This window comes from Callorhinus ursinus, unplaced genomic scaffold, assembly GCF_003265705.2.
Source record: "Callorhinus ursinus isolate GAN/ISIS: 27379988/994484 unplaced genomic scaffold, GSC_fseal_2.0 scaffold57, whole genome shotgun sequence".
Taxonomy (NCBI): domain Eukaryota; kingdom Metazoa; phylum Chordata; class Mammalia; order Carnivora; family Otariidae; genus Callorhinus; species Callorhinus ursinus.
The window spans coordinates 8,077,291-8,104,644 of record NW_027397119.1 but is presented as its reverse complement, the minus strand read 5'-3'; the positions used below and the strand labels follow the sequence as shown (position 1 = coordinate 8,104,644).

The window sequence follows — 27,354 nt, the reverse complement described above, 5'->3', positions numbered from 1 at the left end:
CTACCCCATTCTCATTTACCTCCCTTTTCCATCTTTTTCCCACCTATCCCCTACAGGAAACCCATCTCCTTAGTTTGTAGTTTATCTTTCCTGTACTGCATTTCTTTTGCACAAACAGACAAATGCAGCATATCTTCTTATATACCCTTCTTTCTTAGGGCAGCCTTTGTGCTTTGCATTTTTCACTTAGAAATATGTCTTGGCAACCACTTTCCATCAATTCACAGAGTTCTTCCTCATTTTTTCTAACAGCTGCTGAGTATGACATTGTGTATTGTACCATAAATGTACAGTTAGATTGTTTCCAAAATATTGCAATTACAAATAATACTGCAACAAATAACCTTCTGTGTGTGCCTTTTCCCCATTGTTGGAGAGTATCTTCAAGGGAATGTCATAGACACATATATACGGATATCTATTTCTTCCCTTCCAATCCTTCTCGCCAGAACGGAGAGCTATGTTGATGTTACTGTCTCTTTCATGCTTTGTTTCTTAGCTCCCATGGCTGTAAGCTCTGACAGTAAGCACAGATGGTGGTCATGAGTACATGAGTCCATTTTCTCAGAAAGTCTTCATTCCCTGACTAGGCCAATAATTTGGGTGGCACCCCCAGTCTTGCATTATGGAAATGGTTCTCAACCTTGTTTGAACATGAGAATCACTAAGAATCTTTTAAATATATCAGTGCCTAGGAATGCTCTAGGTAGATTCTACAATTAATGCAGAATCTCTGGGTGGGGGACTCAGGCATTTGTATTTTTCTAAGGTGCCCCAGAAATTGCAATGTGCAGCTTAGGTTGAGAACCACTGGGTTAAATCCTTGAAATGTGACAAAAATCTCCTGGACCTTACCATATTTCCTCTGATTTGAACCAGCTGCCGGAGTGTATCCTGGCTGACTTGGGAGGTGTTCCACTCAGAGAATTCCTGATTTTTACTTGGAGGAGAGGTAAGTACCAGTTGGCTTAATTTAGGAAGATCTGTAAAAGTCTTTAGTGAGATGGAATTTCAACCTAGCCAAGAAATAAGTTTTTTTCAGGTGCCTGGATGGCTTAGTTGTTAAGCATCTGTGGCTCAGGTTGTGATTCTGGGGTCCTGGGATCGAGCCCCGCATCGGGCTCCCTGCTCCGTGGGAGGCCTGCTTCTCCCTCTCCCGCTCCCCCTGCTTGTGTTCCCTTTCTCGCTGTGTCTCTCTCTGTCAAATAAATACAATTTTAAAAAACAAAAATTAAGTTTTTTCTCATATAGAGTCTGAATGACAGCGACAAGTTGCTTCAGGCCAAGAAGGAAGAATGTTAAATTTCCTTTCTCCCCTTCAACACACAAATCAGGGTACCTTCCTTTGTAGTTGGCAGTATTAATAAGCTCCAACTAACACTTGTAAAACAGAGCCCACTGGTTATGCTGTTTTTCATCAAATCAAAAATACCATGACTTCTAAGACACACAGTTATCTTATGTAACACTAAATAAGAAAAAGCCCATTGCTAAATAATTACGAGATACAATTAAATAGATTTTTAAATGTGGGGACATATTCAAATTAGAATTGATGATGTATAGTAGATCTTTAGCCTAAACCTCTTCTTTGAACTCCAAGTCACTTGAATTTCTCACAGGCTCTTTAAACCTAACATGTCCCATGGGGCGCCTGGGTGGCTCAGTCGGTTAAGCGTCTGCCTTTGGCTCAGGTCATGATCTCAGGGTCTTGGGATGGAGCCCCGCATCATAGTGATCCCTGCTCAGGGGGGAGCCTTCTTCTCCCTCTCCCTCTGCCCCTACCCCTGCTTGCACACACACTCTCTCAAAAAAATAAATAAAATCTTAAAAAAAAAAATGAGCATACCTCTTTAAAAAACCCCTGAAAACCTAACATGTCCCAGTCGGGACTCTCCATCTACCTTGCCAAAGCTGTTCATTTTCCTGCATTCTCTGCCCTGTCAAACGGAGTCCCCCATCAAACTAGAAAAATGGAAGTTGAGCCAGTCTCCTGAAGTTCTTTGCTTTCCATATACAAAAGATCTTTCCCATTCTATCAGTTCTGTCTCTTACCCCTCTCTTGAAAGCACTGCCTTCCTCTTTCCCTCTGTCGTGGCTTTGGGTCAGGTCTTCCTCACCTCTCCACAGGATTACTGCCGTGATCCCCTACCTGCTCTCTACTCCTTGAATCAATCCTACTTCACACCGTCCTTGTTTTTCTTCTTAAACATCGATCCGATCACATTATTCCTAGCTTAAATATCCTACAAGACAAATTACTGCCTCCGAAAAACAGGCAAAGTTCATGAACGGGCCACCTCACAGAAGAGAAAAATACACATTGATACATGTGAAAAGTTGCTCATGCTCATCACGAAATAAATGTAACAAAGACAATTCCCCACCTGTGCAACGGGCAGAGTTTGAGAGAACTGATGGTAACGAATGATTACAAGAGTGTGCAGAAGTACTCCTATTTACGGCTGTTGGTAGTCCAATATTTTGGGACGTCGTTTTCGCCACGTTTTGGGTTTGTGAACGAACGCAAACTGCCTCCTGTCTCTGAGCCTCGATTACTGAATTTGGTCAAATGGGGCTGATACCTACCTTAGGGCCTCAAGGAAGTGAAATAATTCTGGGTAAAGTGATTTGTGAATAATAATAGCTAACATTTTACAGGGCGCTTGCTGTTCTAAGGGCTTCATATGTGTTAGCTCATCTAACCTTCACAATAATCCTGAGGGTACTCTCATTATCACCCTCATTTTTACATACAATAAAACATTGCCCAAGGGGCGGGGTTACCAAGGAGTGGAGCTGGGATTACGGATTTTAAATCCACACAGGGGGATGTAGCTCGAGTCCTGTTTTTCCAGAAAGCCTACGCCATTATTTTCCTTCTTAGGATAGCCCACAGAACCCATAGTCAAAACTTGTTTATGTAGCTTTTGCTCTTCGTTAGCAACCACCAACTGGCTTCTCTAATTGCTTTGTGTATCTCATCACAGTCCCGTCTGATAGAGCTCCGGGGACCTCAGCCCACCTCTCATTCCAATTCGTTTTCGGCGTCCTGCTCATTGCTGGGTATACTGTAAACCCTTAGACAGAGGCCTAACAAACGCTACTGTACATTTCCGTGGGACCAAAGGCATAGCCTTACAAATATAAAGTAATTTTCACGAGACTGAAACATACACAGTAAGAAGGCTACATACTGATGAGTACGCGCCTTGGGGACTAATAGCTCCGCTCCACACCGCAGCACTGCGGGCGAACCCTCCCCGCTTTCCTACGTCCCTCGGACCTTGCCCGGAACCTTTCCTGCGGCATCGGAAGCAGCCTGCCCGGACATCGCCCCTGAACACACAACACGGCAAGGACTAGTAGTCTAGCTATATGCCTGAAATTTCTAGCTCACTTACATGATTCGGGAGAAAACGGCTTCAAATTCTTGCACTTTTTAAAGTACTAAATGACGATAACATTTTTGTCCCTTAGTCAATAGCGTCCTCAAATGATTCCGAGGAGTTTGTTCTTTTTTTTTTTTGATTAGGCATTTATATGGACAGCCCACTCGAAACGAACAAGGAAGGCGGGGGAAGAAAGCGGAAGCCGCGGGGTCTTCTAAACCAGAAAGTCTCCGGAGCTTGCGCTAAGCTATTTGCGGCGCCCCCGACTTACACGCTGGTCTCAGAAACAGGCGGGGGGGAAAGGCGTCGTTCCTGGAGCTGAGACCAGGTGGCCGGAGTCCTCAGGGATGAACCTCGAGTTGCTGGGTGAGGAGGGCTATGGTTGCGTCTTAGAAAACCCTTTGGTCCTGGAAAGGAGGGAACCCGGGCGGGAGAGACTCAGGCTGCAACCTTAGGGACGTAGTTCTGCTGTGGATCATTGGGCGTTCCTGTTAAGGAGCAGCAACGGGAGGAGGAAGCCCAGCTTCTGCCTAAGCAGAGTGCATTGCCTTTCCCGAGGCTACTTTCATATCAGTGGTGGAGCGGTAGGCACAGATTGTGACTTCGGTTTGATTACAAGGATCGAAGGTGCTGAAGTAGCCCAGAGCAGGCAGGACCAGAGTTTTTGGAGAAGAAGGAATCTGAGGATGTGAGGCTTGAGGTGAAGCTTGGAAGACTTGTCAGGGGTTTGGGTGCATAGAAAAGTTAGACTGTTTTGTAGAAATACAGGATGCCTAAGGAGGGGAACTTGGAGATCTTCTAGTTGAAGTCCCTCATTGGACAGATGAAAAAAGTCTTAGTGGGTAGTGACTGGAAGGCACTGAGTAAATGGCATAGTTGGCACTGGGATCCAGTTAATCTTGACTTTCTATTTAACTCCTCAACTACCGGGGACGGTGTGTAAAACACTGAGAACTACAGAAGCAGTTGCTTTTTGTCACCCTTTCTGTGAGTCATTTCCTCCCTGTCCCTTATCCAAGTTGTTTAAAAACTTAGGCCCTTTCTTCTAGGTTTTCATTTGGTGTTTAGCGTGATAGCCTAGGGGTGTCTGAGGTTTTCCAGATTCCTAAATGACTTGCTGTAAAGTTAGTTTCTTTAAAAAAAAAAAAACAACACAAACAAAACTCAGAAGTTCTACTGGATGTTAAAAGGGCTGCAAAGATTTTAAAGAATTTAAGGAGCTTTTTGTAAAGCAAGGAGATTAAGGTGATTATCTAAATAGCCATAATTTATTGCAGAACATAGGTCTTTAAGGGTCATTACCAAGTGCTAAGAACATTTAGAAGAGGGAGTGAATGTCTTTGAGGCAGGGGAAGAAGGGTATCCAGGAACAAAAAATCTATGGAGAAGTTGGAGTTTTGAGTGGACCTTTAAGATTAGTAAAATAGTGACAGACTGAAGCATGAAGGTACAAGGAGAAGTGCAGGTTAGGAATGTTTGAGCTAAGACATCAGTGTGAGAACACCTAAAGAATGTTCCTGCTTGGCCAGGTTGTGGGTACTGTGAATAAAGGGAAGGCTAAGAGATGCTGTCTGTTCTGTGGAGGCTCTTGAATGCCCAGCTGAAAAGTTTGTGTTTTTTCAGGGAGGTAGGGCAGATCCATTGAAGGGTTTTGACCTGGTAAGTAACTTAATCAGAGCTATGATTTTTATTTTTTTTTTAAGATTTATATGACAGTGGAACGCCTGGGTGGCTCGGTCGTTAAGCGTCTGCCTTTGGCTCAGGTCATGATCCCAGGGTCCTGGGATCGAGACCCGTGTCGGGCTCCCTGCACGGTGGGGAACCTGCTTCTCCCTCTCCCACTTCCCCTGCTTGTGTTCCCTCTCTCTGTCTCTCTCTCTGTCAAATAAATAAATAAAATCTTTAAAAAAAAAAGATTTATCTGACAGCATCATGTCGTTGAGTCTTGGATGGTGTCAAACCACAGTTTGGAGGGCTAGAGTAAATGAGTGATAAAGAAGGCCTGAGCTAGGAAATGGAACGAAGAGACACTGAGGAGGTAGAGTTGACAAAATTTGAGTATTGATTGCGTGTGGTGGTGGTGCCGGAGGTGAGGAACTATGAAGTGAGAATAATGGGAGCCAATGGTGGTATTACTGATAAACTTTTACGGAAATTGGGAAAAGAGAGCATTGGGCATGTTGAGTGTGGATCTGGGGTTCAGGAGGTAGGTTTAGATTTATGAGAGAGATGTGTACTTTTCCTGCATGTGGGCTTGTTGAAACCTTGTGAGTGGATGACAAGACCAGGGGAAAAGGTGGGAGGGGCAGAAAGAGAAAACTGCAGAGGGCAGAATCTTGGACAATTACCTATATTTTAGAATTAAGAGGAGGAATAAATGATAGTAAATTAAGAGTTATATAGTACTTAGTAGCTAGGCAAATTTTTGCATGCTTCTATATATTTATCCATGTAGAGGCGGAAGAGGATACTCGTTGGTGTGCGCTCAGAAGCCGGGTGAAGAGCACTTGAGGCTGAGAGCTGAGAAGGGGCCGCTTGGTATAGGCCTTAGGCACTTGGCACCCCTCAGCAACTTGAGTGGAAGCCAGATTCCAGTCATTTTAGGAAGGTGTGGGAGGCGGAGTGGAGACCAGAGGTCGACCCTTATTTTTAAAAACTTCAGGGTGGAGGAAAGGTGATAGGCTAGTACATTGAAAGAAGTAGCCCTGGGAAAGGTTTTTCTTGAATGATACAGAAGATTTGGGCGGGTGAAATTTAGGAATATTTAGCATTGGACGTTTAGACAATTTATTTTTAAAGATTTTATTTATTTGAGAAAGAGCGTGTTGGGGGGGGCAGGAGCAGAGGGAGAGGGACAAGCGGACTGATTCCATGCTGAGTGTGGAGCCTGATGTGGGGCTTGATCCCTTCACCCTGAGATCATGACCTGAACCGAAATCAAGAGTCGACACTTAACTGACTGAGCCACCCAGGCACCCAAAGAAGGTTAGACAATTTAAAAGAAGGCTGGGCCCAGAAATCTACATTTCTATGGAAATGACTGAGGTTTAAAGGAGAAAGTTGATTGCAGATAAAAAGCTTGAAGGAGCAGAAGTGAGTGATTGTGGGAGCATGCATATGAAAGAATATCTGGCCGGATAAAGGAAAGGAATGATAACGTGCTCCTAATGTGAACTCAGGATACTAATTTTAAAATTTCTGCAATCACTTTTGAGCCCTTGCTATGTATCCAACAGTATGCACTGGAGATACAAAGTTAAATAAGAGTTTTTCAGAACTATTTTTACTACAACTCACAGTAAGAAATCTCTTTTTCTTTTTCTTGAGGGAGAGGACAGGGAGGGGCAAAGGGAGAGAGAGATCTTAAGCAGGCTCCATGCCCAGTGCTGAGCCCGAGGCGGGGGCTCGATCTCACAATCCTGAGATCGTGACCTGAGCCGAAATCAAGAGTCAGATGCTCAACTGATTGAGCCACCCAAGATGCCCAAGAAATCCGTTTTCTGTCACAACTCATCATATATTCAAATATGTATAACTGACTTTCTCAAAATTATACTTAATCCCTGTTATGCCCAGTGTCCTCTGATGTCTTCTGTTCTAATCTGTTAAAAACCTTGGGGCTCACTAAATTGATTTATCCACTTATGGTGGGTTGGGTCCTACTGCTTGAAAAACACTGAAATAAGATACAGCCTTTGCCCTGAATAAATATTTAGAACTAGGGGGAGCGAAACATAAATAATTGTGTCTAATATGGAACCGTAATAAGTGAATGCATTATGGGAGTTCAGCTGAAAGCAATTAATTCTGCATTGCTGAGGTTGGCAGTAGAATTTGGGGATGATAAGCATCATTTAACCCAGACAGTACAGATAGGGTAGGGTTTTTCCAGAGGAAGTAGTTAGAGAAGGTAATTAGTGCAGAGAAGAGGTGAGGCAAATGTTCTGAGGCATGACTGCATGTGGTATGTTCAAGAAATGGTCAGTGATCTACAGTTGGTGCTTAGGGTGGTTTATGCGAGGTTCTGTACTAGGTGCTGATGGGAAGTTAGCTAAACATGCCGTGGAAAATACTGGTTGGGGCCAGAATGAAATCACTTTTTTAAAAAAAATTGTACTTAAAAGTTTAGTATATTGTGGGGTGAGGAAGATTTTTAAGCAGCTAAGTGACAGGTGAGATTTGAGTCTTCAGAAGTTGGCTGTGGCAGCTCAGTGATGGAGGCGAGACTGGAGTCGAGGACATGTAGTAATTACGGTAGTGAAGGCATCGGATGAGGGTGGGGTGGGATCCGTTATCTAGACACCTGCAAGTTGCATTTCTCTAAAAGAAACGCCACCGACTGTGTCCTCACTTGTTAGATTGAGGAAACAATGGAAACTGCTACTCCGCACCTAACCGTTACAACAGGGAGGGATTGGCTGGAATCGAAAATAATAGGGCCATTGGGAGAAAAGGTCCGTGCAGCTTTAGAGCTCATGATAATCAGGTCTTTAAGGAGGTGGATGTTCAGCAGTGTAGAGAATAGACGTTATTCCATGTCAGGATACCAGGAGGAAGAAGGCTGGAAAGGCCTGCAAGCTGAAGGGCAGTTTGGAGAAAGGATCTTCACAGGACAGAAAGGAGGAGGCCCCTTGGGGAACCTGGTGTGGCTGCGCTGGAAGCAGGGTGAACTCGGATTCCAGAAGGGCGGCTACAAAGAAAGGGCGCATAGCTGAAGTGAAGGTCTAAGCGGGCACAGGCTTGAAGAACAGTGTCAGGAAAATTAATGTGGTCGAAGGCCAAGATTGTAAAAGTGAGGCAACTAGAAAGGATTTGTAACATTATGTGGAGAGTGAAGAGTAAAAAAAGTTTCCTGCTTGGTTGGGCTGGTTGGTGTAATACCAAAAATTATTCATTCAGCACTCAGCAAAGACCTTTTGTGTGCCTCCTGTGGGCTTTATTGGCAGAGGGGAGGTGGGAAGCTTCTAATTTTTCTTTTGTCTTTTCTGGGGAAAAGGATGGTTTTTTGGAACAAATAAAGTGAACGCTGGTTGTTGCCAAGAAAAACCCTCAATAGGTGGAGATTTTAGGTAGGTCACTTAGCTCACTTCTCTTGGTTGAATTACATTCCTTGGCCGTGACGGAGTAACTGGTGGTGATCTTTGAGATTTGTGGAGAGAAAGGAAGATATACTGAAGGAAAGCAGATGGACACATTTTGACTTTCAATAAAGGGTGGGTGTGTTGTGTTTTACAGATGATAGACTAATAACCTTGAGGTCAGATTTGGGCAAGATTCTAGAGGCTTTTTAGTGTAGTTAAGAGTATGGTTTCTGGGTCAGGTTCCAATTTTGCTGGTTTTTAACTGTGTGAAGTTGGGAAGTGACTTAACCCTGAAGCCTAACTTTATCTGTGAAATGGAATGTAATAGTGTCACTGAACCAATGGGAGTTTGCTCCTTGGTGAGTCACAGATATACCAGATGGAGTTGGTGCACAAAATAAACTTTATTTGAAGCAAGTAAGGAGATCATGGAGAATAACTTCCAAAACTATGACTCTCTGAGCAAGCGTGAATGGGTTCCTTCTATTTACGGTTAGGATGAATACTTCGTTGGGAAGCCTTGTCCTTGCATGTAGAGGTGAACAGAAGGCCACATAAGCGCCTTAAGGAAACCTGCTATACATACATTGTTATGTAAATGAAGCGTGTGCTCCTCGTCTGGCAGAGATTTTAGTATTATAATGAGGTAGAGGTAGTTGGAGGTCACTCCATGGTCCTTCTGCATAGGCACCAGGCAAGGGTTATACTCAAACTGGTCTGGGTGGTCTGGCCCCTGCTGCTTGAGGGGTGGTTTCAGTTTCCTTTTGCCTGAGTGAAGAGATCAATGGGAAAGAGGAGCTTAAGGAAGAATGTGCGACAGAGGTTGGTGAGTGCAAGCAGGTGGGCAGTAAAGGTCAGGTCTTGGGGTCCAGCTGGTGACAGCAGTAGTCACTAGTGGATTGAGAGGACTGAATGGGACTATATGAAGGACCTCAGTACAGAGTCGGAAACATCAGCATTCAATAAGTGGTACCTGCTAGTGATAAATACAGGTTTGAGCACTGGAGAGAAATGATGAGCCACTGTGAGTTTAAGTCTGGAAATCTCATTGTGGTTCTCTAATTTCTTGCTTTTCAAATGAACAAATACAGCACATATTTATCACAACAGTGGAAACAGTTCAAACACGCATACAGAAAAAACTCTTTCTCCCCTTCTCCGAATGGTAACTGGCTAGAGTTTATCCTTTTATAGCTTACTTCTTGCTCACACAAACATTTAAACAAATTTATTAGGGCTTTGTTTTTGCCTTTTTACAGAAATAGAACCTTTTTATACACATTATTTGAAACTTGCTTTATTCACTTGACACTGTAGGATACTATGCCTACACATTAGGAGATAATAGATCTAAAAGTAGATTTTAATGCATTCATGTGGGTACACACACAGGATACATAATTTTAACAGTAAAATTTCCATGCTTTTTAAAAAAATGGTCTTTTTTTCCCTTGTTGCTTCCTTTTTGTTGGTAATCCCATGTATTTCCTACCATATTTTTCTCTGTGCTTATATATACTTGTGTGTGTGTGCATGCGCACGCGCACATGATAATAAAAAATGAGATTATATAATATACACTTTGTGTTTTGCCTTTTTTTCTACTTAGTAACACCAATGCAAATTTCTCTAAGAGAATTAGCATAATTTATTAGTATTTTATATTTGAATACAATGTAATTTATTCATCCATTCCACTATTAATGGACATTTACTTTGTTTCCAGTTTGGGTAAGTTTTCTTTGTTTTTTCGCCACCAAGAATAGTACTTGAAATATTTGTACTTCTATCCCACTGTTGTGTTTACATCTATGGAGATTAGATTTCCAATTGTAGGATGGCTGAAGTAAGGACTGTATGTGTTTTGCTTTAATTTTTTATTTTATTTTTTTTAAATATTTATTTATTCATGAGAGTCAGAGAGAGAGAGAGAGAGAGGCAGAGGCAGAGGGAGAAGCAGGCTCCCCGCCTAGCGGGAAGCCGGTTGCGGGACTCGATCCCAGGATCCTGGGATCATGACCTCAGCTGAAGGCAGACGCTTAACCATCTGAGCCACCCAGGCGCCCCTTTGTTTTGCCTTTAATAGATACTGTCAGGTCCATTTTCCAAAAGGCTATAACAATTCCCATTTTTACAGGTAAGGTGTAAAATGTCCCTTTGCCCTCCCCTCCATCCACAGGTGTTCTCTCCCTAAATTTTCCTGTTTGTTTTTTTTTTTAAGATTTTATTTATTTAAGAGAGATAGAGCAGGAGCACAAGAAGGGGGAGAGGCAGAGAGAGAAAGGGAGAAGCAGACCCTCTGCTGAGCAGGGAGCCTAATGCGGGGCTCAGTCCCAGGCCCCTGGGATCATGACCTGAGCAGAAGGCAGATGCTTAACCGACTGAGCCACCAACGTGCCCCTAAATTTATCTGTTTGTTGGATGAAAGTGGCGTCTCCTCTTTATTTCTCCAACTACAGCTGAGTTTGATTACATTTTCCTGTTTAGAGGCCATCTGATTTTGTTCTTCTGTGACTTGTTTATTCATGTTCTTTTTGTCTTTTGGGTTTTTTCTTACTGATGTATAAACTTGCTTTGTAATACAGGTATCAACTCCTATCAGTCATCTGCCTTGAAAATTTGTTTCTAAATCTTGACTGTTTATGGGAGCTTTTGCCATGCAAAATGTTCAATTTTTATTTAATTAAACCTATTTCTCTTTTCTTTTGGTGTTCCTCACTTGGTTAAGGTCTCCCTACCCTAGATTATACATGTATGTAGTCTCCTAGATTTTCTTCTAAGATTTTTGTTCTTTTAAACTTTAATTTACCAGGGCACCTGGGTGGCTCAGTCGTTAAGCGCCTGCCTCCGGCTCGGGTCATGATCCCAGGACGAGACCCTAATTGTGCTCCTTGCTCGGTGGGAAGCCTGTTTCTCCCTCTCCCATTCCCCCTGCTTGTGTTCCCTCTCTCGCTGTGTCTCGCTCTGTCAAATAAATAAAATCTTAAAAAAATAAAAACCTTAATTTACCTGAAATTTATATGTAATAGAGGAATTATAACTTTTTCCTCCTTCCAGATGGTCACTTGTCATTCCCTATATGTTAAAGAAATCTTCCACTAAATTGAAATGCCACCTTTATTACATATCAGCAGCCTTACAGTACATTTAGAATTTTTTTTTCACATTTGTCTTTATTCCATCTGGAATTATGTAAAATTTATTTTTAGGGAAAACCATTAAGTTTTCCCATCCCAGAATGTAGATTGTCTTTTCATTTATTTAGATTTTATGGCCTTACCTAAGATTTTATAGTTTTCTTCATACATGTCTGTGTCTTCTTTATTACCTCATTACCTATTCCTTAAATATTTTATATGTTTGTAGCCATTCTGAATGGAATTTTTCCTTGTATTTCCATTTTTGGATAGTAATTGCTAATGTAAAGAAAAGCTATTAATGTTTGAATATTTTTCTTGTAGTAAGCCACCTTACCCTATTTTCTTATTTTTTAAAAAAGTTTAAGTAATCTCTGCACCCAACGTGGGGCTGGAACTCATGACCCTGAGATCAGGAGTTGCTAGCTCTTCTGACTGAGCTAGGCAGGAGCCCCTTCCCTATTTTATTATTAATTTAAATAGTTTTCTTATTAGAGTCTCTTGTGTTTTCTGGGTATTCAAGGATGGCAAAAGAGAAATAGTTTTATCTCCTTATATTCAGTGGTTAAGCCAGTTATTTCATTTCTTTATTTTTTTTTCTTTTATTTATTTATTTGACATAGACACAGCGAGAGAGGGAACACAAGCAGGGAGAGTGGGAGAGGGAGAAGCAGGCTTCCCGGAGCAGGGAGCCCGATGCGGGGCTCGATCCCAGGACCCTGGGATCATGACCTGAGCTGAAGGCAGCTGCTTAACGACTGAGCCACCCAGGTGCCCCAGTTATTCCATTTTCTTATTCCATTGACTGGAACCACCAAGATGGTATTACCTAATGATATATCCCTTCCTAGTTGCTGATATGAATTGAAATGGTTTTAATATTTCATCTTTTTGAATGATAATTGTGTTTTTGGTAGATTTTGTCATTTATTGTAGTCCTCTCTTTTATTAGAAGTGATTATGGAGTTTTAGCAAATGTGTTTTCAGTATCTACTGATAGGATTGTGTGGCCGTTATATAAACATTCTTGACTAAGGATGTACATTAGAATGCATTGTGCCCTGAAGGTGTTTAGAGTGCCCTTGCCATAACCCTGTTCCTTGTTTTTCCTGCTATATAGTAATGTCTTCTTACATGGTACAAGAACAAACTTCAGATGCTTTGTGTTTGGAATTTGGTTATAATTGTATATGCTGTTAGAAGTTACTTTGCAAGTCTGCAGAGTATAAAAGAGAAACCATTTATGTTGAGAAAATTCTTCTCTTTTTTGTATTGTCTCTGAGGGTTTGGTGTCAGTTATGTTGGCTTTATAAAACACTATAGTGTTTTTTTTTTTTCTGCTCAGAATAGCTTGAATAACGTAGTAATTATCTGCAGCTTGAGGTTAGGAGAAACTGCTCTTAAAACCTTTATCGGTCTGCTCCCTCCCCCCCCACTTTGAATGGTATGTCTTTAACAACCTTTCAGTGTGTTTTTTACTCATTGATCCAGTCAAGGATTTTTCTTCTGTAATCAGTTTTGGAAATGTGTGTTTTTGGGGCGCCTGGGTGGCTCAGATGGTTAAGCGTCTGCCTTCGGCTCAGGTCATGATCCTGGGGTCCTGGGATCGAGTCCCGCATCAGGCTCCCTGCTCCTTGGGAGCCTGCTTCTCCCTCTGCCTCTCTCTCTCTCTCTCTCATGAATAAATAAATAAAAAGTTTAAAAAAAAAGGAAATGTGTGTTTTGCTATAGAAGCCACTCATGTTTTTTGTATCAAGTGTATTATGAAGTTAAATCTCTGACGAGGGTTTTATTTCTCCTTGGCATCCACATCTTTGGGCATCTTTTTTTCCCCCCTGCGTGGTGTTTAAAACCTAAGAAATCTAATTGTTACATAAAACAGTAGATGGTGGCAAGATGGAGAATATAAAAGTGATTTTGAGCATTCTCTGAGGAAAGGGCCTTGCGTCCCTGTAATCCCGTTTAACAGCCATCTTGCTCAGGCCCTCCAACAGAACTGCCCCAGGTTAGCCTAGTCTTTCTTTTTTTTTTTTTTTAAGATTTTATTTATTTGACAGAGAGAGACATGGCAAAAGAGGGAACACAAGCAGGGGGAGTGGGAGAAAGAGAGAAGCAGGCTTCCCACTGAGTGGAGAGCCCTTTGTGGGACTCGATCCCAGGACCCCGGGATCAAGACCTGAGCCGAAGGCAGACGCTTCACGACTGAGCCACCCTGGCGCCCTAGCCTAGTCTTTCTTACGTGTCACTTTTTCTTTGTGCTCCTTAAACACCTTATTGTAATTCTATTAACTAGGATGATCCACAAAAAAGAAAAACCCACCCTAAAAACATAAACCAGAAATATAAGGGGTAGTCTGTGTTGAGAGGTGATCATACATTAAAATGGTCCCTGGATTCTGGACTTGCTCAGAATATGTGGATTTCCTTTATCTCACTCAACACAGCACGTTGCACTCTGCTCCTTCCCCAGTACTTTATAGTTTCAGGTTGTGTTTTTTGTTTTGTTTTTAATTTTTGGATAAATGCTGTTTTTTTTTCTTTTTCTCTTTTGTTCCTCAACCATGTGAATATAGATCTATCTTAACTGATTTGGAAAGATGTATAAGCTAAATTGCTAACGAAACAAGTCACATTGTATGTGTAGTGTTTTACTTAAAAACACAACTATAAATATGAACGCTTATACAAATACATGCTTCTATATTTGCTTATACAAATGAGCATATAGAAACATATGGAAGCTTTTACCTTGGTGGTGGGTTGCAGGGAGGAAACGATCGTTTGTTAATTACACATTTCTGTATTACTTCAGTAACTTGAGAATATTTATTTCAAAAACCTTGATCTGGGGCACCTGGGTGGCTCAGTCGGTTGGGCTGGGCGTCTGCCTTCTGACCTGGTTGTGAACTCCTGGGCTCCCTGCTTGGTGGGGGGCCTGCTTCTCCCTCTGCCCCTCCCCCCCAAACTCACTCTCTCGCGCTGTCTGAAATGAATAAATAAAATCTTTAAAAATAAAAAAATAAAACCTCTCTATCTGGTTTCAGCATTTCAGTTCATTCTTTCATAATTGAATGCAGTCAGCTACCTTCAATCTGGTTCACATTAGATACATCAGGGTAATTTGGGGACATTTGCTTTTAGTTTCATCTTTTAGTGTTCTTTGTTGTAGGGCCGGTGTTTTTTTTTGATAGGTTTTATTTTTATTTATTTATTTTTATTTATTTATTTTTTTTAAAGATCTTACTTGACAGAGAGCACAAGCAGGGGGAGTGGCAGGCAGAGGGAGAAGCAGACTCCCTGCTGAGCAAAGGAGCCTGATGCAGGGCTCTATTCCGGGACCCTGGACTGAGCCAAAGGGAGTTGCTTAACCAACTGAGTCACCAAGGTGCCCCTTGATTGGTTTTAATGTTTTCGCTCTAGTTTTTCTTTTCTTTCTTCTTCTTCTTCTTCTTTTTTTTAGTAATCCCTACACCCAACATGGGGCTCAAACTCATGACCCCAAGATCAGGAGTCACATGCTCTTCCAACTGAGCCAGCCAAATGCCCCCACTCTTTAGTTTTCAGTTAATTTTTATAATTTTTTTTTTTTAAGCAGTAGACTTCTTTTTTAAAATGAAATCTGATTTGGATGCCTTATGTGTGAAACAACTTTCATGGATCTGTAGTTCTCAATATAGTTTAAAAAGCACTGTAATACAATACTTAGGTAATGTTGTTAAGTACATCCTGACAAAGACAGTGTTGCTGCTGATGGGACACTTCTGAGAAGCAGGGGGTAGCATCATGCCGTCATTTGCAGCTTAAGATGTTTGTGTCTTGTGTGAACACTGCATTTCATACAGGAAAAGCATTCAGAGGTGTTGGCCTCCAAATGTCATTTGCTTAAGAAATTAATACAGAGAATTGCATGTTTAATCAACTACCAGACTGACAACATAAATGTCATTATTAGGAAGGAAATGACACTGCTGGTTGGTGTTCATGAAGGTTTTAGAGAGTTCATCCGACTTAAGATAGTTTGACAGATTGGATATTTAAAATTCAAAATAACTAACATAACCCCATGACCTGTTTACATAAATAACATTTTTTTTGTGAAAAATAACTTTTCTAAAACAAAAATAGTGAGAAGAGTATTGTTTCACAGTTTTACAAATTGTCCTTAATGCTTGCCTAAGTAGAAGTTGGCAGAATTCTTCCGTCTACTTTTGTATGCACTCTGTTACAATATCACTGCTGCTGTGGCCTCAGGAGAGCTCATCTGTAAACTTAGGAGATAGGAAAGTAAAGAGGCAGATGCCATCTTGGTATGATAATGAAAATAGGTGTGACCCCCTGGAATCCCTGAGCCAGCCATCCACACTTTGCAAACCATTGCATCCACCATTTGAGAGCTGGAGGATTCCTGCTATGTTGCAAATGCTCCATGAACTCTTTCTTTGCTTTGTTGCAGAGTCCTTTGGGCAGAATTATCCAGAGGTAAGAGTATAGTCTTTTTTTTTTTTTTTTAAAGAATATAGTCTTATTGTGAATTTAGGAGTATGATAACTTGCTAGCTTTTGTGTTTGAGCGTTATTTGATCCCCCCCCATTTTCTTTGACAACAGAAGCTTTAAGTGCTATAATAAAGAACTCAGTGTTTAGTTTTGAGGAGAGAGGAAACAGATAGGCAGTACTGGTGGGAAATCTCACCATAACCTTTTAATCTTACGCAATTCATTTGCCAGTAAATTAAAAAAAAATACTTTGAAGGATTTTTCACAAACAGTACCATCACCTACATGTAGATTTTTTTTCTGCGTGCTTTTCTAGTTTCAGTCAGTGTTTTTGCATAGTAATAATATGTATGCTGTAAGTGTGTTTTACTTTTTTAAATGTAAAAATATTTTGTAATATTTGAAATGTGTTTCAGTGTAGCCATTATGGTTATTTTAAATAGCTTGATATGAATATAAAATAATGTATTTGACTTCCCTAATGTTGCACATACAGGTTGTTCTAGGGGTTTTGTTTTAAATTATTTTTCTTGTAATAAATCCCAAGAACTATGATGACTGGGTCAGTAGGATGACTCTTTTCAATGAATCTTATTATATTTTGCCTAATTGCCGTGCACAGTGGGTACAAAGTCATACTGGTAATGTATGGGATTTATCACATCTGTTTATAAATATTTCCTTGTTTTGGCTAGTTTAATAGGTATAAGAACACACGTAGAGTTTCTTTTGGTATACATCGTAATTTAAATTAGAAGTGTCATAGGTGATAGAGAATCTTTAACAAATAATTGGGTACCTGGTGGCATTGTCTATATTCTTGTATTCATTTTAATTTTTAGGAAGCTGATGGAACTTTGGATTGTATCAGCATGGCCCTGACTTGCACCTTTAACAGGTGGGGCACGCTACTTGCAGTTGGCTGTAATGATGGCCGAATTGTCATCTGGGATTTCTTGACAAGAGGCATTGCTAAAATAATTAGTGCACACATCCATCCAGTTTGTTCTCTATGGTAAGGAATTTTAATATTAATGTGTTGAATATGAGTTGAATTAGGGGGATGAATGGTGACTGTGATATTGCCAGTCTCATTGTACTAGATATTTTAATACTTAGCATTTTAAGTGTTCAGTCATTAGTAGTACAATTTCTCATAGCATCTGTAGACCTTGAAAAAAAATGCTGTCCTTGGAATACCTTTGTGGGGGAGAAATTGAGTGTACTTGTGGATCTGTATCAGGCTCTATCTGAGAATATTTCAGTACTGAAACGAGATATTTACAGTTTGCAGCTGTAGTAGTATTTGTGATATTGACCTTTCATTTAGAATGGAAAATCTTGATTCGGAGGGAAACTTGGAAGTCCTCTCCTTCAGCTTTGTCCAGGCTCTTGAATTCCAAGCAGTTTTAGTGATCACAGGCATGTCTGTTTCTTCACTAAATTATAGTTAAGGCTTGCTATCAAATAGATTGAGCTAAAATCTAGTGTAATATAAATTCCCATTGATTTCTTTCTTACTCTCTGGGACTATGGGTTTGCTTTGGAAAGTTTTATTTTAGGGCAGCTCTTCTAAATGAACTTGGGGCCAGAAACACCTAATCAGATCTAGATTTTTTTTTTTTTAAGATTTTATTTATTTATTTTTTTTAGAGAGAGCAAGTAAGTGCACACAAGCGAGCTGGGGGAAGAACAGAGGGGGAGGGAGAGGAACAAGCAGACTCCACACTGAGCATGAGTCCCCTGTGTGGCTCAGTCTCACAACCCCGACATCAGGACCTGAGCCAAAATCAAGAGTAAGATGTCCCACTGACTGAGCCACCCAGGCGCCCCGTAATCAGATCTAGATTTAGGAGGCTTGTAACCTATTTCTTTTTGTGTAAATGGAAATGGGAGCTATATTGTAAAGCACTGGATTGGGAGGAGGCCTGAATCCCAATCTAGGTTTAGCTGCTAATAAACTAACTTTGGCCAAAACTTGTCTGTAATATGCAAAATGAGAGTACCAGCCACTCCCACCTGTTAAAAATAATGCATTTGTTTTTATTGTAAAATAATACATAATCATGTAGAACCTTATGGAAAATATAGCAAAGCAAAAAGAAGTACTAGTATCTCCCATAGTCCCACCACCCAAGTATTCCTACTGTAAAGATTTTAGTATGTTTCTATATATAGTTTTTAAAGAGCAGAATTTGGGGGCGCCTGGGTGGCTCAGTCGTTAAGTGTCTGCCTTCGGCTCAGGTCATGATCCCAGGGTCTTGGGATTGAGCCCCCTCATCGGGCTCTCTGCTCTGCGGGAAGCCTGCTTCTCCCTCTCCCACTCCCCCTGCTTGTGTTCCTTTTCTCGCTGTGTCTCCCTATGTCAAATAAATAAATAAAATCTTAAAAAAAAAAGTCAGAATTTGTAATCATGCTATGTTCTGTTTTATATTTTGCTTTTTTTCTCCCTAACACCGGACAATTTCCTACTTGCATACCTCTAAAAACCTTTTTTATGGCTATATGTCTTCTCAAATCATAATTTATTTAACAGTTTTTTTGCTAGTTTCTCTGCTACATGTTTAGTAAATGTCTTTGTGCATAAACTTTTTCACTTATACATTCATTCAGCAACATTGAGCATGAATTACGTGGCAGGTACAGGTACTGAAGCTTTATGGTTCCTATACAAGAACTGTGTTTGAGATTTAGTGGAGGCGAAGGTGCAAAGGAAGAGATGATCCATGTACTGGAGGAGAACAGTGGTCAGGAAAGGCTTCCTAGGCAAGATAATTTCTAACCTCAAACTTGTGAGATATAGGTGTTTGCCAGTTGTATTCCAAGCAAAGGACGCTGCCCAGGCAAAGGTCCATCAGCTTCAAACAAGCATGGTAAGATGGGGGAACCGCAGGTAGTTCAAGATAGCTGGATTGTGGTGTGGGCGATGTGATAATGGCAAGAGCCCGTAAACTGAGATCCTCATGGAGGATGCTGTGTTACCATAGTATGAATTTGAACTTCATCTTGTAGGTAACTGTGAAGCCATTAAGGCATTGTAGGAAAGAAAGTGATATGGTGAGCTTTTTGTTTTTAAAAAAATCTCTAGGACAGCATGTGTTAAAGAGATTGAAGAAGAGAGAATGAAGATAAGGGAAGTGCAGAGATCTTGGCTAGAGATGATGAGCACAGTGGCAGCAGGACTGGGGCTGAGCAGTGGGGAGAGGGGAGAGGGCAGAAGTAAGAGTCCTGGTCATTAGTCTGATGTGGAGTCTGAGTGAAGTGCAGAAATTAGGATGATCCTTAGACTTCTGGCTTGCATGAAGATATTAATGTAAAATTGAGGGGGGAAATGTAAGTTTGAGATCATGGCTGTGTGTCTCCTGTTATTTTATTGCAAATATTTTTCATAATTATGAGTATCTTCCCTGCGAGATGGTAAGTGCTGTGATTTATGAACCTTGTTTGCTGTTTTACTGCTATAATCCCAGTTTCTGGGTTTTGTGTTTGTTTTTTTCCCCAAGCTTCTAATTTTGTGCCTGCTTATGGAGTTTGGAATTGTTGGATATATTAATACTATGTTTTTTAGTGGGAGAGCCCCTCTTAGTTTTCACTTGTTTATAATTTCATTTTCAAAATTAGAGTCCCTTCTATTTTAACAGAAATACAAGCTTACTGTGGGGAAAAGAGAAAGGGATATTATAGTACAAAAGGGCTTAAAGAAAAAAATGGAATGATAGCTAACATTCTATTCAGTAGTCAGGCCATAGGCTGCACTGTAAGGCTTACAAGAACAGCAGTGAAAGCTGTCCCTTGTTTCGCCGCACTCCATCATGGCCTGGTCCCCTGTCTGCTTTCATTTTTTTGTCGGTTTCTTCTGATATTTATCTCCATATTTCTAAATAACATGTGTATGTTACTTTTTCTTGGTTGTTAATTTCAGAAATTATCCATGGACGTACTGTTACACCGTATGCAAGTTTTAGCTCACCCTCTTACCCTCCTATCATTCACTGAAATGGGGTGGGTCACTGGCTTTTTTTTGTGAGTCCTAACAGAAGGGCATCTTCAGGCCTCTTTTTTTTAGGTTCGCATTCTCTAGAAGGATCTACTTGCCTTTCTGAGGGGTAAGCATGACTGCGAGTGTTCTAGAGCTGGTGGGAGAGAGGCACAAGAGTCCTCTGGTATGCAGACTCAAACTTGATCCCTTTATATTCACTTCCTTATTTTACCCCTGCCTTCCTCTGCCCCTTGAGTCCCAAGTCTGGGAATACATTCATCTTGTCTCTGATACAAATAATTGTTAATGTTTTTGAGCACTCGTTATGTGCCAGGCATTGGGGTAGGAATTTTATATATACTGATCTTAATTCTGTCAACAGTCTTCTGCTGGTTAGGTAATATTATTGAGCCCATGTTATAGGAGAGGAAATTGAAGCTCAGGGTATATAACTTGCCCAAGATCACACAGCTAAAAGGTGGTAATGTCCAGGCTTCAGCATAAGTCTGACTCTTGAGCCTATGTTCTTAACCACGGAGGTATACAGCCAGCCAAGTTCCTCAGTAGCAACTCCTTTTTATTATAAAATTTGGGTAAATACTGGTTTTGGGTTTCTCTGTCTCTTCTGTCTCTTTTTTTTTTATGTTTTAAATTTACTTATTTTTGTCCCTTCTGTTTTTCATTTTTTCCCCTGCCTTCCTGTGGGTTTCTTGAACATTTTTTAAGAATTCCACTTCATCTGCAGTAGTCCCCCTTATCGGTGGCTTCCCTTTTTGTGGTTTCAGTTACCTGTGGTCAACCACAATTAGGAGCAGATGATTCTGACGTGTTGTCAGAAGGGCGGTAGTGGCCTAAGGCTGCATCACGATGCCTTTGTCCCTCCCTCCCTGTGCTTCCGGTCCTCACTTAGGCACTTGATCATTTCACACCATCACAAGAGTGAGTACAGTAAGAGAATTTGAGAGAGACCGCATTCAGACAACTTTGATTACAGTATATTGTTAATTGTTCTGTTTTGTTACCGGTCATTGTTAGTCTTTTGCTGTGCCTAACTTATAAATGAAACTTTCTCATAGGTATGTTACGTACGGGAAAACAGTCTGCATGGCATTCGATACTGTTGGTGGCTTCAGGCATCCATTGGGGGGTCTTAATAGCCCCCATGGATAAGAGGGAACTGTATAGTATTTTTGAGGGTATTGGTATAACTTTTCGGTGGTTACTAGGTATTACATTGTGTACACCTAACTATTACTACAGTCTACTGGTGTTGACATTTTACCAGTTCAAGTGAAGTGTAGAAACCGTATTTCCATTTACCCTTCTTTGTATGTAATTGCCTTAAGTATTTCTTCTATATATGTTGAGACCCACATAAGATGACAGTGTTACAATTTTTGGTTCAAATGTCAAAACTAGAGGGAAAAAATTGATCTTATTTACCTATATTTTTATTCGTTTTCATTGTTCTTTTTCCCTCATGTTCTAAGATTCCTTCTTTTATCATTTCCTTTCCATTTAGAGAACTTCTTTGAATCATCCTTTCAGGGTAGATCTTCTGGCCAGATATCTTGATTTACCTTTTTGTTCCTGAAGGATATTTTTGCTGATAATAGAATTTGGGTTGGCAGTTCTTTTTCTCTCAGCACTTGAGTGTGCCACTTCCTTCCATGCTTTCTGGTGAGAAATCTGCTGTCACATGAATTTTTTGTGTGTTTGCCTGTTTGTTTTGTTTGTTTCCATGGGTAAGATGTCCTTCCTCTCACTGCTTTAAGGACTTTTTTTTCTTTGTCTTTAGCTTTCAGAGGTTTGTCTCTGTATCTTGGAAGTGGATTTCTTTGAGCTCACCCTGTTTGACGTTTGCTCAGCTTCTTGAATCTGTAGGTTTTATATCTTTTGCCAAGTTTGGGAAAATTTCAGCCATTTTTCCTTCAATACTTTGAAGCCCCATTCTTCTCTTCTAGGACTCTGATGATGTGGATCTTAGATCTTTTATTATAGTCCCACAAGTCCCTGAGGTTCTGTTCATTTTTTTTAGTCTGTTTTTTCTCTTACTCAGATTGGATAACTATTATTCTGTTTTCCAGTTCACTGATTCTATCCTCTTTTTTTCTCCATTGGCTCCTGAACCCATCTGTTGGGTTTCTTATTTTAGTTGTTTCATTTCTAAAATTCAGGTCTTCTCTACATCTTTTATTTCTTTGGTGAGACTTTCTTTTTTTCTTTTTTTCATTTATTTCAAGCATGTTCATAATTGCTTATTGAAACATATTTATGATGACTGCATTAAATTCCTTGTCAGATAATTCTAACATCTATGTTATCTCACTGTTAGTATCTGTTGATTGTCTTTTCTCATTCAAGTTGAGTTTTTTTGTTCTTGGATTGATAGTCGTTTTCAATTGAAACTTGGGCGTTTTGGGTATCCTAAGACTGTAGGGCTTATTTAAATCTTATGTTTTAACTGGCCTCCTTTGACGCCCTATCAGCAGAGAAGAGAGGGCTCTATCTTGTTAATTGCCAGATGGATTAGAAGTCCGGGCTTCTTACTTGGCTTCATTATGCTAGGTGCGGTCGGAAGTTCAGGCTCCCCACTGGCCTCCTGGTCTGGACCATGCTGGTGGGGAAGGATAGGAGTACCTTGTTCCTGTTCTCCATGTGGCCTCCACTCACACTCAGTGGGAGTCCTCATTACAGGCTGGTGGCTATGGAAATCTGGCTGCCCCCTGAGCTTTCTCTGACACCAGTGCAGTGAGTGGAGAAGCGTACCTTGCTATAACTAGGCAAGGGTGGAGGCCTAGATTCTATTTAGATTTTGTTGACTGGGATGGAGGTGGGGCTGCAATTTTTTTCACGGTGGTTGCTGGAGGAGTCATTATTGCCTAAAAGTTTTCTGTCTCTCTGTGCTGTCCAGTACTGGTCCTTTGGCTATGAAAGCAGGCTCTTCTTGAGCCTTTATTTGTGTGAGTGAGCCCATTGGTGTTACTGGGCTGTTGGCTTCTCCATCACTCAGTCTGGGATATATAAGGCAAAAAAGAAAATCGAAGGGACTTTCTATTGTGTCATTCCTCATATCCTGTAGTCTCTAGCCAATCAGTCTTTGCTCTGCCCTTCAGTCTTTTTTTTTTTAAATAAAGATTTTATTTATTTATTTGAGAGAGGTTGAGAGAGCACAACAAGCAGGAACAGCAGCAGAGGCTGGGAGAGAGGGAGAAGCAGACTCCCCACTGAGCAGGGAGCCCGACGCGGGGCTCAATCCCAGGACCCCAGGATTGTGACTGAGCCAAAAGCAGACGCTTAACTGACTGAGCCACCTAGGCGCCCCCCGGAGTCTTTGTGTTTTATGTGTAATGTCCAGTGTGTTTAGCTATACTTAGCAGGAGGAATTAATTCCTTTCTTAGTTATTTTAAATAACAGATACTTATTTTTATTGTTTACGCTGTGATGGTGCTGTTTCTGGGACAACCTCAGAAAGCTCAGATACTCCCTCACCTCCCACTCCCTAAATACTTGTTACATCAACATTTAAGGGCAAGCAATGATAGACTCTTTTAAACGTTTGAGTTTTATTTCCTGGAGCCACTTGTTACTGTTATCTTGAACTATTACGAGCTTTTGTTGCTACATACAAAAATGTCATGAAAATATTCTTATTCATTGTTTAGTTGGGAAAGTTTGTGGTTTTTGAGTGTGTGTGTGTGTATATATATATGTGTGTGTGTGTGTGTGTATATATATATTTGTGTATATATATATATATATAAAGGAATACTGTTGACTCCTGCTGCTAGGGCAGATGTGTGACTCATACATTTTTATCCTTAAGAGCGGTACAGTGTACTTAGAATTTGTGCTAAATTACTTTAACTTAGAATATGTGCTAAATTACCCACTTTTTTTTTTCCAGCTGGAGTCGAGATGGTCATAAGCTCGTGAGTGCTTCCACTGATAACATAGTGTCACAGTGGGATGTTCTTTCGGGCGACTGCGACCAGAGGTTTCGGTTCCCTTCACCCATCCTAAAAGTCCAGTACCATCCACGAGATCAGTATGTTTAATCTGTGCTGTTCTTTCCTGGGGCAGGGTCTCATTCTCTGTGGACTAGCTCCAGGCTCATGACAATTGCAGTTTAAGGTTGTGGGAGGCAAAAGCACACATCTCTTCAAATCTTCTACATAAAATAATGTTTCTGTCTAGGTTGTCTCTACTGAACAGATTTTTTAAGGAGAGTGTTATTGTATCATATAATTAAAAACTGGGCAGTATTCAGACTTTGGAAGTGGGCAGAGGTAGGAAGAAGAATAATAACTGGTCCTTGACCTGGAGCTTTCCACACTAACCCCCCCCCCCCAGTTATTTGAATTTCTTTAGAGGGAAGTAGTTCAAATATTAAAACTACATTTTAAAAAAATTGAAACTACATTTAATAGTACATTTAAGAAAGAGTTACCCACCATTCCATTACCCAGACATAACTGTCTTCATTTCTCTTGGTTCTTTATTAGTCAAGTTCTTTAAGTGTAATGCTTGTTATCTGGTGCTTTATAGCCCACAAAGCAAGTTATATGCATATGACATGTATATTAAATTACGTATTTTTACATAGTTTTAGTTAGCATTTTGCATTTTTATTGCATACATATTTCTTCTACTAGTTTGCTACTTCTTCGTACTTATTTTTAATGACTACATTTTATTTTGTCAAACTAGGATTCCATGGTTTATATTTAGTCGTTTACCTAGTGTTAGACATTTAGACTTCAGGCTTTTTCACTATTTTAAATTTGCTTGAGCTGGGAGAGTTGATGGAGGTAGTGACAGGAATTAGGGAAAAGGGCAGGAGAATCAGCCTTCTGATACCAAAGCAACAGCCAATGTACTGTTCATATTTTTAAACAGGAACAAGGTTCTCGTGTGTCCCATGAAATCTGCTCCTGTCATGTTGACCCTTTCAGATTCCAAGCATGTTGTTCTGCCGGTAGACGATGACTCCGATTTGAACGTGGTTGCATCTTTTGATAGGCGAGGGGAATATATCTATACAGGAAATGCAAAAGGCAAGGTAAGCCTGGAAGCTAGTGAAATAAGCGTCAGTCATCCTGTGCATTGGCTTATTTCATGTTTACTTGTTCTGCTTCCTTTGAAATATCTTTTATCCCTGGACTAAGCATGTCTTGTGCCTTTGGCAGATGTGGCCTATTTTTCTCTCATGCCTTCACGATAATTGTTTTCTTTTTTTTTTTAAGATTTTATTTATTTATTTGACAGAGAGAGACACAATGAGAGAGGGAACACAAACAGAGGGAGTGGGGGAGGGAGAAGCAGGCTCCCCTGTGGAGCAGGGAGCCCAATGCGGGGCTTGATCCCAGGACCCTGGGATCATGACCTGAGCCGACGGCAGATACCTAACGACTGAGCCACCCAGGCGCCCTGCCTTCATGATAATTTCTGTTCTTTTGATTTAGAGTGATCAGAGACTACTCAGCCTAGAAAGGGTAGAAGGGCATTTTGCTAATAACAAAGGGCTGTTACTCATTTATAAAGTTTAAAAGTCAGAGTATAAAATGGAATACATTTGATAAAAATGTCTTAATACCTAGTTCTGTAAATATTGTATAATTTAAGCCCGCTTAACCTGTAGTTTTGTGGAGTAAGAAGTTAGCTGGGCTTTTAAGGTCCTGTTTTTTTTTGTTTTGTCTTGTTTTTAAAGATTTATTTATTTATTTTAGAGAGAGAGAGAGTGCGCACATGCATGTGTGCAAGTGGAGGGGCGGGGCAGAGGGAGTTGTGGGGGAGAGAAGCAGATTCCCTGCCACTTGATCTCGTGACCCTGAGATCACAAACTGAGCCAAAACCAAGAGTCTGATGCTCAACTGACTGAGCTACCCAGCACCCCTTTAATAAAGGTTAGAGTTTGTAGTTCCATTAGGCAACTTGTTTTTTTTTTTTTGGTGATTGGGGTGTATAGGCTAATATAATTTCATGGCTACCTTAGAAAGTGGCCATTTTTGGAAATGGTGGTAAGATACACATAAAATACAACATAACATTTACCATCTTAACCATTCTTAAGTGTACGGTTTTGTGGTATTAAGTACATTCACATTACTGTGTACCCATCACCACCATGTATCTGCAAAGCTTTTTTCATCTTATAAAACTGAAACTCTGTACTTGTTAAGCAGGAACCTCCTAGTCCTTGTTACCTCCCCGGCCCCTGGCAACCGTCACTCTACTTTCTATATCTGTGAATTTGGCTACCCTAGGTACCTCATGTAAGTGGATTGTGTACCTCATACAGCATTGTGTCTTCTTGTGACTGGCTTATTTCACTCAGCCTGATGTCCCGAGGATTCCTTCATGCCCAGCATGTGCCCGAATTTCCCTCCTTTTCCTGGCTGAGTACTGTCCCACTGGAGTACCTTCCCCCTTGTGTTTATCCCTTCATCTGTTGACGTAACCTTGGGTTGCTTCCACCTTTTGACTATTGTGAATAACACGAAACATTGTATTTTGAGAATAGATTAAGACATGGTTCTTTATTTGAAAAATTAGAAGACACTATCAGTTAATCAGGTTGAATACATGAGATGTTATATTTTTTTTAAAGATTTTATTTATCTATCTGAGAGAAAGAGAGCGAGCACAAGCGGGTGGAGGGGCAGAGGGAGAGGGAGAAGTGGGCTCCCCGTGGAGCAGGGAGCCCGATGCGGGATTCAGTCCCGGGATCCTGGGATCATGACCTGAGCCAAAGGCAGACGCTCAACCAACTGAGCCACCCAGGCACCCCCGAGATGTTTATATTTTTACCCAGTCCCTGCCCAGTTTTAGAAATGGAAGCCAATTCTAATTACTGTAAGTTATCAGAATACTTAATGGTATTGTTTTTTTTTTCCTTTGAACTTTAGATTTTGGTCCTAAAAACAGATTCTCAGGATCTTGTTGCTTCCTTCAGAGTAACAACTGGAACAAGCAATACCACAGCTATTAAGTCCATAGAGTTTGCCCGGAAGGGGAGGTGAGACCTTGTCTTTTTAGGGACAGTTTTAAAAGTGAGTAGAATGCAAAAATACATTGAGATTCACAGTTTTTGTGTCTATTAAATCTTTAAGAAAGTTTACTTAAAAAATAACTAGAAACTGTCAGTATCTGGTTCTTATGTTCGTAAAATTTATTGCATTGAACCAGTAGTTACATCTTCTTTTTCTGGAGATGATTAGGCAGAAAAGATATCGGGGTGGTATATGCTTAGAACTAAAATGCCTGCCA

General features: G+C 40.6%; 1 protein-coding gene across 2 annotated transcripts in view; it reads left to right on the top strand.

Annotated features, from left to right (window-relative positions):
* The first annotated feature begins 3,609 nt into the window (after nt 1–3,609).
* The window catches only part of RBBP5 (RB binding protein 5, histone lysine methyltransferase complex subunit), a 37,383-nt gene continuing 13,638 nt past the window's right edge, over nt 3,610–27,354 (top strand). For both annotated transcript variants that reach the window (XM_025855132.2, XM_025855130.2), the window contains exons 1-6: nt 3,610–3,758; nt 16,064–16,089; nt 16,948–17,120; nt 23,993–24,133; nt 24,985–25,147; nt 26,994–27,103. In XM_025855132.2, coding sequence (XP_025710917.1) covers nt 3,740–3,758; nt 16,064–16,089; nt 16,948–17,120; nt 23,993–24,133; nt 24,985–25,147; nt 26,994–27,103 — 632 coding nt within the window. In that variant the 5' untranslated portion in view covers nt 3,610–3,739. The remainder of the gene's footprint in view (nt 3,759–16,063; nt 16,090–16,947; nt 17,121–23,992; nt 24,134–24,984; nt 25,148–26,993; nt 27,104–27,354) is intronic.